The sequence below is a fragment of the Zophobas morio genome, unplaced genomic scaffold, assembly GCF_036711695.1.
Source record: "Zophobas morio isolate AGI-343-1 ecotype UQ-CSIRO unplaced genomic scaffold, CSIRO_AGI_Zmor_V1 ptg000018l, whole genome shotgun sequence".
Classification (NCBI taxonomy): Eukaryota; Metazoa; Arthropoda; class Insecta; order Coleoptera; family Tenebrionidae; genus Zophobas; species Zophobas morio.
Genome location: NW_026972123.1, coordinates 1,318,235 through 1,332,784, shown reverse-complemented (window position 1 = coordinate 1,332,784; position 14,550 = coordinate 1,318,235). Strand labels below are relative to the sequence as shown.

Here is a 14,550-nt window from a genome sequence, read left to right as displayed (position 1 = left end):
TTGCCTGTCTGTAAAGACTCTAGGAAAAAGCTAAACTTAGTCCCGCCCACCCACCCGCCTCCATTTCGGTGATCAATTTCATCTGCTCTGAATTAAAGGTGGATCTTAGACAGAAATAAAATTAAAATGAGAAGAGGGTGGGTGGGCGGGGCTAGTACTTGTTAAGATAAGACGGGTTTTGGCAGATCACGTACCTTCTAAGAAAATAGAAGGTGGGTGGGCGGGGTTAGTACTTGTAACGATAAGACTGAACAATATAAAGAGTAGTAACTGGAATGAAATGGGTGGGTGGGCGGAGCTATTACATGCCTATAAAAGGGTGTACAGATATAATAAAACCACTGTAAATTTATAATAATGTAATTCCTTAGTACGTCTTAAACATAAATAAATAAATAACAACAACCACCTAAAACGAATGGCTCGTCTTCGACCTCCCCCTCCGCACCACCTCAATGAACACATACCCACTTTTAATACTCTTGAAAGTCTCAACAGCTTCGTCATGAGTCATCCCTTTCATCACTTTATCGTTAACAGCGACAATTTCATCACCCTCCCGTAAAACCCCCAATTCAGCAGCCTGTCCATGCTCGAAAACACTCTTCACGTAAATCCCCAAAAAACCCTTCGGGGAGTCCCTTCCGCCCACCACCGAGAACCCCAAACCCTTAGTACCAGCTCCCTTGTAAAACGTCACAGACAAACGAAGCTCGCCACTAACCCCGCAGTACTCCTCAGTGTAATTAGGGATTTTGCGTTTCTTAGGTTGAGACGTCGGTGAACTAGTGAATTTCTTCATCCCGGTTATGGTCGTCGGTATTTTAAAATCGTCGTCGTTCTTCGGCTGCTTCTTTCGCGCTACGATCAACTCCAGAGTGTCGTTCCTGCGGAAGAGATCCGAAACGTCGGTCATTTTTTTGCCGTTCACTTTGACTATTTCGTCCCCGGTTTTGAGAATCTTGTTTCTGTGGGCGACGGAGCCGGGGATGATGTGTGAGATGTAGTAGCCGCTGACTTCGTCCGAAGCGAAAGTCCATTTAGGGTGAATTTCCAGCCCCAAGGTGTCGCCCTGGCACACTCTCAGACTCACCGACTTGTATTCAACCTTGTCTTTCTCGTCCGAATTGACGGTTTCTTTGTCTACCTCCATGTCTACGTCGTCTTCTTGCTTCATCCTCTTCGTCACATTATTGTTGTTGTGGTTATCACTTTCGTCACACTTCCGCACTCGTTTCAGTTTATTCTCACCACTAGAGTCGACGTTTCGGTCGAAGTCCTCGTCAGAGCACGCTCGGAAGCTCGACGTCAGAGAGTCTTCGCTGTTGATTTTTAAAAGGGAGACGGATTTCGACTTGGACAGCACTAGGTTGGTCAGGTTGGTCAGACTGCTCGCCGAGAAGGACTTCCGATGGGTCTTTTTGGCGATGTCGTCGTCGGATTTGTGGCGTTTTAGCGAAAACAGGTCTTTGAACGACTTCATGCTGGCGATTGCGGGAAACGTGTGCGGGATTGACGGATTTGCGTTATCCGGTTTTTATCAATGTTTTTTTTAGTGTTATCGCTGTTTTTATGTCATAGACGAGTCATTGGTTTGGTTGGAGGGTTTGATTTATGATTAGTCACCGATTTAGATTTGTGAGGGACTTGTTTGTTTTGGCGATAAGTAGGAGAAAAATCGCACTATTGTATTTTGACAGGCCTTCGAAAATTACAATAAAAAAAAAAATGAGTATAAATACTCTAATCTGGTTGTATATACAATGTGGTGATGAGGTATGTAGTTTCTTCCGCCTCTTTTTTTCTAGATTGTGCAATCAAAAATTAAAAAAGTGGCCAAAATCACTTAAGAAGTGGCAAATTTGCAATACTAAAATTTATAGCTGGCCAGAAATACTGATGTTGTTTATGTTATCAGATAATTTTCATTGATGTAATGTAGGTGAAGGCCATAAATGCCACACTTTTTACTTAAAAAGTCGAATTTATCTCTTCCGAGATCATAAATAACGAAAATAATATCGTCAATACGGCTACTGAGAATGCCTGCGTCAAATATCGATAAAAGATTAAATCATAAAGTTAACAGGAAATATAAAAACAAATATCTTTACATTGTCAACGATCGTTGTATCTTTTAGCCCCTCACAATCACGTAGTAACATTTTGTGAGTACAAAAATAACGTTCTGAGTATATTGCTGAATGAAAAAAAAAAAATCCCATTTTTTATTTTCACATAATTTTCATAATTTTCGATTTCTCGATTTTTTCAACTTTCAATTTTCCGATTTCTTGATTTGTCAGTTTTTCACTTTTCCCATTTTTCAATTTTCAAATTATCAACTCTGGCCCCATTTCTAAGTCTTTTAATATCTTAATTTTTCGATTTTGTTAAGTTTTCGATTCTTTAATTTTTTGATTGCCAAACTTTTTTTAATTTTCCGTATTTCAGTTTTTTGATTTTTTTTATTTTTATGATTTTCGATTTCTTCATTTTTCCAATTTTTCGATTTTTCAGGTTTACAATTTTGCAATTTTTGGGTTTCCATGTTTTTAAATTTTTTGATTTTTCCGTAATTTTTTGATTAATTGATTTTTCAATTTCCAAGTTCTCAATCTCGCACCTTCTTAGTTTCGATCAAAATTTTAAACATTTCGAGAAAAAATCAAATTCTGATTTTCCGATTTTTCATTCTTTCCATAAGTTAGTTTTCCGCTTTCTTGATTTTCCAATTTTCCAATTTTTAATTTCTTAATTTTAAATTTTTAAATATTTCGAAAACTGTTCACTTTCTGATTTTTCCGATTTTCCCATTTTTCAGTTTCTCAAGTTCTCAATTTTCCAATTTCACAGTTTCATAATCGTTTCGAAAACCTATTGATTTTTCATTTTTTCAATGAGTCAGTTTTTCGATTTCTCGGTATTTTAGTGTTTCGGTTTTTTTATTTTTACAATTTTCGATTTGTCGATTTTTCATTGCTATTGTTCGTACAATTTTCATTTTTTTCGTTTTTATCGATTTTTTCAACTTTCAAGTTTTCGATTTTTTTGTCATTATTTTCGATTTGTCGAGTTTTCGTTTTTTCAATTTTCCGATTTCTTGATTTGTCAGTTTTTCATTTTTCCCATTTTTCAGTTTTCAAATTACCAACTCAATGCCCCAATTTCTAAATCTTTTAATATCTTAATTTTCCGATTTTGTTAAGTTTTCGATTCTTTAATTTTTTTTGATTGCCAAACTTTTTTTAATTTTTTAATTTTCCGTATTTCAGTTTTTTGATTTTTTTATTTTTATGATTTTCGATTTCTCCATTTTTCATTTTTCCAATTTTTCGATTTTTCAGGTTTACAATTTTGCAATTTTTGGGTTTCCATATTTTTAAATTTTTTGATTAATTGATTTTTCAATTTCCAAGTTCTCAATCTCGCACCTTCTTAGTTTCGATCAAAATTTTAAACATTTCGAGAAAAAATCAAATTCTGATTTTCCGATTTTTCATTCTTTCCATAAGTTAGTTTTCCGCTTTCTTGATTTTCCAATTTTCCGATTTTTAATTTCTTAATTTTAAATTTTTAAATATTTCGAAAACTGTTCACTTTCTGATTTTCCCGATTTTCCCATTTTTCAGTTTCTCAAGTTCTCAATTTTCCAATTTCACAGTTTCATAATCGTTTCGAAAACCTATTGATTTTTCATTTTTTCAATGAGTCAGTTTTTCGATTTCTCGGTATTTTAGTGTTTCGGTTTTTATATTTTTACAATTTTCGATTTAATTTTCGATTTGTCGATTTTTCATTGTTATTGTTCGTTCAATTTTCATTTTTTTCATTTTTATCGATTTTTTCAACTTTCAAGTTTTCGATTTTTTTTTTTTCATTATTTTCGATTTCTCGAGTTTTCATTTTTTCAATTTTCCGATTTCTTGATTTGTCAGTTTTTCATTTTTCCCATTTTTCAGTTTTCAAATTACCAACTCAATCCCCCAATTTCTAAGTCTTTTAATATCTTAATTTTTCGATTTTGTTAAGTTTTCGATTCTTTAATTTTTTTATTGCCAAACTTTTTTTTTTGAATTTTTGAATTTTTCGTATTTCAGTTTTTTGATTTTTTAATTTTTATGATTTTCGATTTCTCCATTTTTCATTTTTCCAATTTTTCGATTTTTCAGGTTCACAATTTTGCAATTTTTGGGTTTCCATATTTTTAAATTTTTTTATTTTTCCGTAATTTTTTGATTAATTGATTTTTAAATTTAGATTGTTCGCTTTTTGAATTTTTTATTTTAATTTTTCCGATTTTTCAATTTCCAAGTTCTCAATTTCGCATCTTCTTAGTTTCCATCGAAATTTTAAATATTTCGAAAAAGAATCAAATTCTGATTTTCCGATTTTTCATTTTTTCCATGAGTTAGTTTTCCGATTTCTTGATTTTCCAATTTTCCGATTTTTAATTTCTTAATTTTAAATTTTTAAATATTTCGAAAACGGTTCACTTTCTGATTTTTCGATTTTCCCATTTTTCAGTTTCTCAAGTTCTAAATTTTCCAATTTCGCAGTTTCATAATCGCTTAATTTTTCAATCAAAATTTCGAATGTTTCAAAAACCTTTTGATTTTTATTTTTTCAATGAGTCCGTTTTTTGATTTCTCGGTATTTTAGTGTTTCGAATTTTAAATTTTTAGAATTTTCAGTTTCATTTTCGATTTATCATTGCTCCAAATTTTCAAATTTATTGGCACAATTTTCATTTTTTTCATCATTTTAGATTTCTCGAGTTTTAATTTTTTCCATTTTTCAGTTTTCAAATTATCAACTTATTATCCCAATTTCTAAGTTTTGTAATATCTTAATTTTTCGATTTTTTGAGATTCAGATTCTTTAATTTTTTTCATTGATAAACTTCTGTTTTTTAAATTTTTGAATTTTCCGTTTTTAAATTTTTTTATTTTTATGATTTTTGATTTCTCCGTTTTTCATTATTCCGATTTTTCGATTTTCAGGTTTACAATTTTACAATTTTTGGGTTTCCATAGTTTTCAATTTTTTGATTTTTTTATTTTTATAATTTTGATTTTTCAATTTTGCAAAATCTCGAGAATTTCGAGAACTGTTCAATTCTGATTTTTTGATTAATTTATTTTTCAATTTAAATTTTTTAATTTTTCGATTCTTCGATTTTTAATTCTTATAATGTTACCTATTTCAGTTTTGAATTTTTTATTTTAATTTTTCTAATTTTTTGATTTTTCAATTAATCGATTATCCAATTTTTCGGTTGTTCAACTTTTCTAATGACCGATTTTTTTCTTTTTGTTTAATTTTTTGCATGAGTCAGTTTTCCGATTTTTCTGTTTTACAGTTTTTAATTCTTCAATTTTGAAATTGTACAAAATTTTGAAGTACTTCGAAAATCGCTCAATTTCTGATGTTTGATTAGGCCATTTCTCAAAAAAGATTTTTCACTTTTTCGATTGTTCAACTTTTTGATTTTTGATTTTTTGAATTTTGCGTATTTCGATTTGTGAATTTCTCGATTTTTCATTTTTTCTATGAAACCATTTTTTCTTCAATTTCTGATATTTTGATTTTATTAATTTTCCATTTCATTTTTCCAATTTTTTAATTTTCCGACAAATTAAATTTCACACTTTGCAAAATTTCGAAGTATTTCGAAAACCTGATCTTTCGATTAGCCCAATTTTTCTGGATGTAGATTTTTGATCTTTTTTATTTTTCCGTTTTTCGATTATTTTAATTTTTATAATTTCCTATTTCCCAATTTTACAAAATTTCGAGAATTTCCAAAACCGTTCAATTTCTGATTTTTCGATTAATTGGTTTTTCAATTTACACTTCTCAGTTTTTCGATTCTTCCATTTTTAATTTTTTCTATTTTTCGATTTCCAAGTCCTCAATTTTGCAGTTTCTTCATCTCTCAAAGTTTCGATCAAATTTTTCGATTATTCGAATTTCAATTTGTCCATGAGTCAGTTTTCCGATTTTTCGATTTTTGATTTTTGATTTCATTTTTTCAGTTTTACAATTGTACAATTGTGGAAAATTTTGAAATATTTAGAAAACCGTTTAATTTCTGATTGTTCTCAATTTAGATTTTTCACTTTTTCGATTGTTCGACTTTTTGATTTTTTGAATTTTCCATATTTTAATTTTTCGATTTCCTATTTTTCAATTTTTTATTTTTCCCATGCAAGAATTTTCCGATTCTTCAAGTTCTGATTTTTTGGTTTTATTAATTTTCGATTTCATTTTTCCAATTTTATAATGTTCCGACAAATTAAATTTTACAATTTTACAATTTTGCAAAATTTCGAAGTATTTCGAAAACTTGATCTTTCGATTAACCCAATTTTTCTTAATTTAGATATTTGATTTTTTTTTTTGTTTTCCGTATTTCGTTTTTCTGATTTTTCAGTTTTTGAATTTTTTTATTTTAATTTTTCCGGTTTTTTTGGTTTCCAGGCTCTCGATTTCAGTTTCTCAATTTTTGATTTTTATAATTTTCGATTTCTTTTTTCCAATTTCAGTTTCTTAATGTCTCAATGTTTCGATCAAAATTTTAAATATTTCGAAACACATTCAATTTCTGATTTTTCGAGTTTTCATTTTTTCCGTGAGTCAGTTTTTTGATTTTTCAGTTTTTGATTTCTGGTTTTTTATAAATTTCGATTTCATTTTTCCAGTTTTTCGATTTCTCGAATTTCCAGTTTTACAAAATTTTCTTAATTTAGATTTTTCACTTTTCCGATTGTTCAACTTTTTGATTTTTGATTTTTTTTAATTTTCCGTATTTCAATTTTTCGATTTTTCATTTTTTTTTTTTTTTGAACAATTTTCGGATTCTTCAGTTTCTGATTTCTTGGTTTTATTAATTTTCGATTTCATTTCTCCAATTTTTTAATTTTCCGACAAATTAAATTTCACATTTTTGCAAAATTTCGAAGTTCTGATCTTTCGATTGGCCTAATTATTTCGATTTTTTTTTTGTTGTTTTTTCGTATATCGGTTATTCCCAAGTTTTCATTTTCGAACTTTTCGATTTTCAACTTTCCAATTTTACAAAATTTCGGGAATTTCGAAAACCGTTCAATTTCTGATTTTTCGATTAATGGATTTTTCATAATTGCTAGAATTTTCCCAATTTCAGTTTTTGAATTTTTTATTTTAATTTTTCGGTTTCCAAGTTCTCAATTGCGCAGTACTTGATCTCTCAAAATTTTAAACATTTCGAAGAAGAAACAAATTCTGATTTTCCAATTTTTGGTTTCTTGTTTTTATAATTTGCGATTTGATTTTTACAATTATACAATTGTATTCAACTTTTTTATTTTATTTTTTTTTAATTATCCGTTTTTCAATTTTTCGATTTCCTAATTTTTTGATTCTATTAAATTTTACAATTTTGCAAAATTTCGAAATACATATTTCGAAAACCCGCTCTTTCGATTATCTCAATTTAGATTTTTGATATTTTGGTTTTTCCGATTTTCAGTTTTTCGATTTTTATTTTTATAATTTTCGATTTCATTCTCGATATGTCGATTTTTCATTTTTCCAAGTTTTCTCAATTTCACACTTTTGCATAATTTCTCGAATACATATTTCTAAAACCGTTCAGTTTCCGATTTTTCAGTTTTTCGGTTTTTCAATTTCCCATTTAATTCTGCTTTAATTTTTTCCATTTTCTAATTTGTCGGTTTTTCAATTTTTTAATTTCTCAACCTCACAATTTTTCAGTTTTGCAATTTCTTAATGTCAGAATGTTCCCATTGAAATTTCGAATATTTCGGAAACCATTCAGTTTCTGATTTTTCGGTTTTTGCAGTTTTCTATTCTTTCTTTTTTTTCGGTTCTTCAACATCTCTAGTTTTAATTTTTTGTTATTTCCTTGTTTTCAATTTTTCGATTATTTTTAATTTTTTTAATTTTCGATTTACCGATTTTTCGATTACTCATTTTATAATGATTAAAAATTTCGAATGATTGGAAAACCATTTAATTTCTTTTTTTTAATTTCTCAGTTTGTATTTTTCAGCATATCAATTTTCCGATTTTTCATTTTTTCAAGTTTTCTGATTTTGCAATTTCACAATTTTGCATAAATTCGAATCCATATTTCTTAAATCGTTCAGTTTTCGATTTTTCAATTTAGATTTTTCGATTTTTATTTTTTCACTTTTCATTTTTACAATTTTTCGATTTTCATTTTTGTAATTTCTTAATGTCACAATTTTCCCATAAAAATTTCGAATATTTCAAAAACCATTCAATTTCTGATTTTTCTGTTTTTCCGATTTTCTATTCTTTCTTTTTTTGGTTCTTTAACATCTCTAGTTTTAATTTTTTTTGTTATTTCCTTGTTCAATTTTTCGATTATTTTAATTTTTTTTAATTTTCGATTTTTCGATTACTCATTTTATAATGATTCAAAATTTCGAATGATTGGAAAACCATTTATTTATTTTTTTTTTAATTTCTCGGGTTGGATTTTTCAGCATATCAATTTTCCGATTTTTCGTTTTTTCAAGTTTTCTGATTTTGCAATTTCACAATTTTGCATAAATTCGAATCCATATTTCTTAAATCGTTCAGTTTTCGATTTTTCAATTTAGATTTTTCGATTTTCATTTTTGTAATTTCTTAATGTCACAATTTTCCCATAAAAATTTTGAATATTTCAAAAACCATTCAATTTCTGATTTTTCTGTTTTTCCGATTTTCTATTCTTTCTTTTTTTTTGGTTCTTTAACATCTCTAGTTTTAATTTTTTTGTTATTTCCTTGTTCAATTTTTCGATTATTTTTAATTTTTTTAATTTTCGATTTATCGATTTTTCATTTTTCCAACTTTTCAATTTACCGATTTTTCGATTACTCATTTTATAATGATTCAAAATTTCGAATGATTGGAAAACCATTTATTTTTTTTTTTTTAATTTCTCGGGTTGGATTTTTCAGCATATCAATTTTCCGATTTTTCGTTTTTTCAAGTTTTCTGATTTTACAATTTCACAATTTTGCATAAATTCGGATCCATATTTCTTAAATCGTTCAGTTTTCGATTTTTCAATTTAGATTTTTCGATTTTTATTTTTTCACTTTTCATTTTTACAATTTTTCGATTTTCATTTTTGTAATTTCTAAATGTCACAATTTTCCCATAAAAATTTCGAATATTTCAAAAACCATTCAATTTCTGATTTTTCTGTTTTTCGGATTTTCTATTCTTTCTTTTTTTCGTTCTTTAACATCTCTAGTTTTAATTTTCGATTTATCGATTTTTCATTTTTCCAACTTTTCAATTTACCGATTTTTCGATTACTCATTTTATAATGATTCAAAATTTCGAATGATTGGAAAACCATTTATTTATTTTTTTTTAATTTCTCGGGTTGGATTTTTCAGCATATCAATTTTCCGATTTTTCATTTTTTCAAGTTTTCTGATTTTGCAATTTCACAATTTTGCATAAATTCGAATCCATATTTCTTAAATCGTTCAGTTTTCGATTTTTCAATTTAGATTTTTCGATTTTTATTTTTTCACTTTTCATTTTTACAATTTTTCGATTTTCATTTTTGTAATTTCTTAATGTCACAATTTTCCCATAAAAATTTTGAATATTTCAAAAACCATTCAATTTCTGATTTTTCTGTTTTTCCGATTTTCTATTCTTTCTTTTTTTGGTTCTTTAACATCTGTAGTTTTAATTTTTTTGTTATTTCCTTGTTTCAATTTTTCGATTACTTCTTATTTTTATAATTTTCGATTACTCAGTTTTATAATGATTCAAAATTTCGAATGATTCGAAAACCATTTAATTTCTTATTTTTTAATTTCTCAGTTTGGATTTTTCAGCATATCAATTTTGCATAAATTCGAATCCATACTTCTAAAAGCGTTCAGTTTTCGATTTTTCAGTTTGTTGATTTTTCAAATTAGATTTTTCGTTTATTCAATTTTTATTTATTTTTTTAATTTTTTCCATTTTTCAATTTTCTGATTTTTCGATTAGTTAGTTTTACAATTTCTTAATGTCACAATTTTTCCATCAAAATTTCGAATATGTCAAAAACCATTCAATTTCTGATTTTTCGGTTTTTCCAGTTTTCAATTCTTTCTTTTTTCGATTCTTCAATACCGCTAATTTAAATTTTTTTGTTGTTTCCGTGTTTCAATTTTTCGATTCTTTATTTTTTTTTCGATTTCTCAATTTTTGATTTTTTGGGTTTTCCGTATTTCATTCCTCGATTTTTTAGTTTTCATAATTTTCAATTTGATTTTCGATTTCTGGATTTTTTGTTTTTCCAATTTTTCAGTTTTACAATTTTTCAAAATTTCGAATATTTTGAGAACCCCCGAGTTTACAAGTAAAAAAAAAATGTTAAAGAAATAAATATTTGTCTGTTGAAGTTCTGTTTAAATAACTTTGGACTAATTTTTGTTATATATTTTCAATTATAGTTATAATTTCACCAATTTTTTTTTGTATTCGGTCATTTATATAAAGGTAAAAAAGAACTGATCCGTGTTAAAATCCTTGCGACACTCCTGAAATAACAACATTGAATTTCAAGCGAAAATCGAGAATATTATCTTATAGTAGTTGTTTAAAGAATTTTAAGAAGAAACTTAATGAAGTATGATTGATTGATTGTCGTTTTTTCTGTTTCAGGACCGCGGAGACAGCAATCGGGGTCGCGGCGGCCGAGGCGGCCGCAACTAAAGTATAACTAAAAAAAAAAAGAAGAAGAAGAGAGTAAAAGAGTAAAATATTACATCATAATAAAAGTATAAAAGAATAAAGAAAAAAATAACACATTGTTATGGCTGCTCTTTACTGTAGTGTTATAATCTATTACTAGCTTGTTATTTCATATACTTCACATAGACGGTATCAGATTAGTTGTCCGTACTCTGATGGTTTTCGCATCGCTCTAGTTTAGACGCCCCCCTCCCTCCCCCCGTTTATTTCTTCTAAACTCATTATGATAATAATTTGCTTATAACATGTTGCTTTGAATGAGATAATGACCGATTAAGTTAATTGATGTGTATTCGCCTAAGAAAAAAGTTTCAGTGCATCCTCTGGGTCTATGTGGTGTTGCTATTTTAAATAAAAAGCAAAAAAGCTCGAAAAAAATTCCAATTAATTTGTACATGTGGGTTTTCAATTGAATTTTTAAATATCGACTCTAACTGAAAGGTATATGGATTCTAGTAATATAGTTGTATAAATAAAGAAAATAACAAAGTTAGTGGCCCCCCACTCTTCGGATCGGGCTGATATGCAATCAAAAATATATATAGTAGTGCAGTGCTCATTTGATTTTACTGTCGAGTGGACTCTTTAATAAATTAAATTGTAATATATAACTAGAAGAACGTTGCGAGGTAGTTGAATTAATTAAAAGTGTTGATTTATCCGGACTAATTTCTGAATCAGCAGCGGGACGTCGAAGAGTCGAAGATCCACGAAGAAATTCAACACTACTTTCCGAACACTCTGAAGCTGTGAAAGTGATAATCGAGCGCTACAGGACAAATAAACAAATTGGCTAAAAGTTTCGTTTCTTGACGGACAGTGACGCGTTTGTTTGTATATGTTACAGTTTTATGATGTTTTTCAATTTTGTAATCGTAATTATTAATCTTGTAGGAAATGAACTATGTGCAGTTTTTATTAAGATATTTGTTAAAAGATGAATAGTTTAAAGCGAGGCTAGAAAACCCGCGAATGCTATGTTTAGACTTTTCACTCGAATTCATTTCGCCCCACCAAATTTGTGTAAATAATTATTGCGAGCGAGCGAGAGAGAGATAGATGTCGCGGAGGAGTAATTTAATAAATGTGTACATTAGAGACAATATTGCGTTTTATAGGTGCTACTTTTATAAGGAACTTTTATTCGTTGTCGATTTCTGACGTTCAGTACGAAGATGAACATAGCATTTGGTTTTCGTCGTCTATTTGTACACTGTGCCTAATATATTAGACTGATGCACCGAGTGCATTGTGATTGTATAAAATATATTGATTGATTGATTGATTGTGTGATCCGAACAGTGGGCATCCTCTGTTGATAGCTACATCATCAATAAAAGAAACATCAATTATGACATTGGAGGTTTCTTTCTTTGTTCGTTCGTTCGTTCGGCCCATCCTCGATACGTGCATATCGACGACAGGTTTTCCTATATACCTACATTTATATTCATTATATATATATTTTTCTCATCATTATTGTTAACACTTTTTATTTTTTCTTGCGAGTCTTGTTGGAAGACTTTTGAACTTGTTTATTTTCTCATTAAGTTGTGTAGCAATATTACATATACATAATTATTTCTCCTATAACTATATTTATGATAATTTGTTATAAATACAGTCTATGAAGGTAACAGTTGGAGCATGGTTTATTTTTTTATTTGCTTCTTTCATCAAAACTCATTTTCCTCTTATCCACAACCGGTGAACGACCTACAGCGAAAAAACGCCGATTTTCAACCACGCCTGATATCTAGGCAACACTTTAAACACCACAGTATTCGGGAGTGCATCCTACATTTATGATTCGTTCAACTTTTTCAATTAAATACCGAGCATTACGGTGTTTTCTAAGTGTTAATAAGTACCAAGTGGTTCTCGGTTATTTTTTAATATGAAAACACGTGCCGGAATTTATTTTGCAGTTAAATATAAATATTATGAGATGATCAACTAATAAAACGAATTATGCAACCCAAAATACTCCAAAAAAGAAATTTTACACGAGTTTCGAGAATAGGTCGAAATTTGAAAAAGGTAAGTATTGGAAATTTTCTATTTATGGTCACGAAGCATTAAATTCGAAATGTTTGGTGTGAAATTCTAATTTTTGAAAATTTCTGCCATTTTTCAACCACTTTCGAAAATAGAGTAGACATTTTCTTGTAGATTTCGACATCCAGGTATCATTTTCAGTTTCATTTCTTACTTCTTACTTTTTTCACTTCCTAGATTCTATTAGTTTCCACTCCATCGGAGAACGTAAGTAGTCCCGCCCACCCACCCTGTCTTGTTTTTTGTTTTTTTTTTTTTTTAATGTTTAGAATCATTGAATTTCTTATTTTTTTTTGTTTCTTGGATTTCTTGGATTTTTAAATTCATTTCGAATTTTGTGAGTTACCGGATTTTTTGAGGTTTTTTTTATTTCTTGGATTTCATGGATTTTTTAAGTTTATTAAGTTTTTGGATTTTTTCGAATTTTATGGACAATTTCGATTTTTTGATATATGTAATTGGATTTCTTGAGTTTCTTGAATTTCGCGGACTTTTGAATATTTTAGATTTTTGGAATTATTGGAGTTCTTACGTTTTTAGAAGTTTCTTGAATTTCTTGGTTTTGTTAAATTCTTTGATTTTTTTGTATTGTCGATTTTTGGATGATTGAAATTCTTGTATTTTTTTTTCGGGTTCTTTTGGATTTTTTATTTCTTGGGTTTTTAAATTTTTTTTGGATTTTTCATTTTTTGAATATTTTATTTTTTGGAATTACTGGATTTCTTGAGTTTTTTTTTGCTTCTTGGGTTACTTGGATTTTTTAATTCATTAATTTTTTGGTTTTTGCGAATTTTACAGATAATTACGATTTTTTTGGATAATTGAATTTCTTTTATTTTGTTTTGTTTTGTTTTTTTTTTCATTTTTTTTTTTTAGATTTTTTGAATTCTTTATATTTTTGGAATTATGTATTGGATTTCTCGAGCTTTTTTTTGTTTCTTTGATTTCTTGAATTTTTAAGTTCATTAATTGTTTGGATTTTTTCGAATTTTATGGATATTTTCGATTTTTTTGGATAATTGGATTTCTTGAATTTCTTGGACTTTTTGAATATTTTAGATTTTTGGAATTATTGGATTACTTGATTATTTTAAGTTTCTCGGATTTTTTTGAATGCTTTGAATCTTTTCGATTTTTTGGATTTTTGAATACAAATTTTGAATATTTTCTATTTTTTGGTTAATTGAATTTCTTATATATTTTTTTCGGATTCTTTTGGATTTTTTATTTCTTGGGTTTTTAAATTTCTTTTGGATTTTCATTTTTTGAATATTTAATATTTTGGAATTACTGGATTTCTTGAGTTTTTTTGTTTCTTGGATTTCTTGGATTTTTAAATTCATTTCGAATTCTATGGATATTTTCGAATTTTTGGAAAATTGGATTTCTTCCATTTCTTGGATTTTTTTGGATTTTCCGTTTTTTTTTATTTTTCAACTTGGGTTTTTCAATTTTTTGAATTATCGGATTTGTTGAGGTTTTTTTGTTTCTTGGATTTTATGGATTTTTTAAGTTTATTAATTTTTTGGATTTTCTCGAATTTTACGGACATTTTCGATTTTTTTGGATAATTGGATTTCTTGAATTTCTTGGACTTTTTGAATATTTTAGATTTTTGGAGTTATTGGATTACTTGGGTATTTTAAGTTTCTAGGATTTTTTTTGAATATTTTGAATATTTTCGATTTTTTGCATTTCTGAATACAT

General features: G+C 27.9%; 1 protein-coding gene across 3 annotated transcripts in view; it reads left to right on the top strand.

Annotated features, from left to right (window-relative positions):
• The window catches only part of LOC135130844 (YTH domain-containing family protein 3), a 95,833-nt gene extending 83,403 nt beyond the window's left edge, over positions 1-12,430 (top strand). For all 3 annotated transcript variants that reach the window (XM_064058277.1, XM_064058276.1, XM_064058275.1), the window contains one exon: positions 10,696-12,430. In XM_064058277.1, coding sequence (XP_063914347.1) covers positions 10,696-10,746 — 51 coding nt within the window. In that variant the 3' untranslated portion in view covers positions 10,747-12,430. The remainder of the gene's footprint in view (positions 1-10,695) is intronic.
• The last annotated feature ends 2,120 nt before the right edge of the window (positions 12,431-14,550 follow it).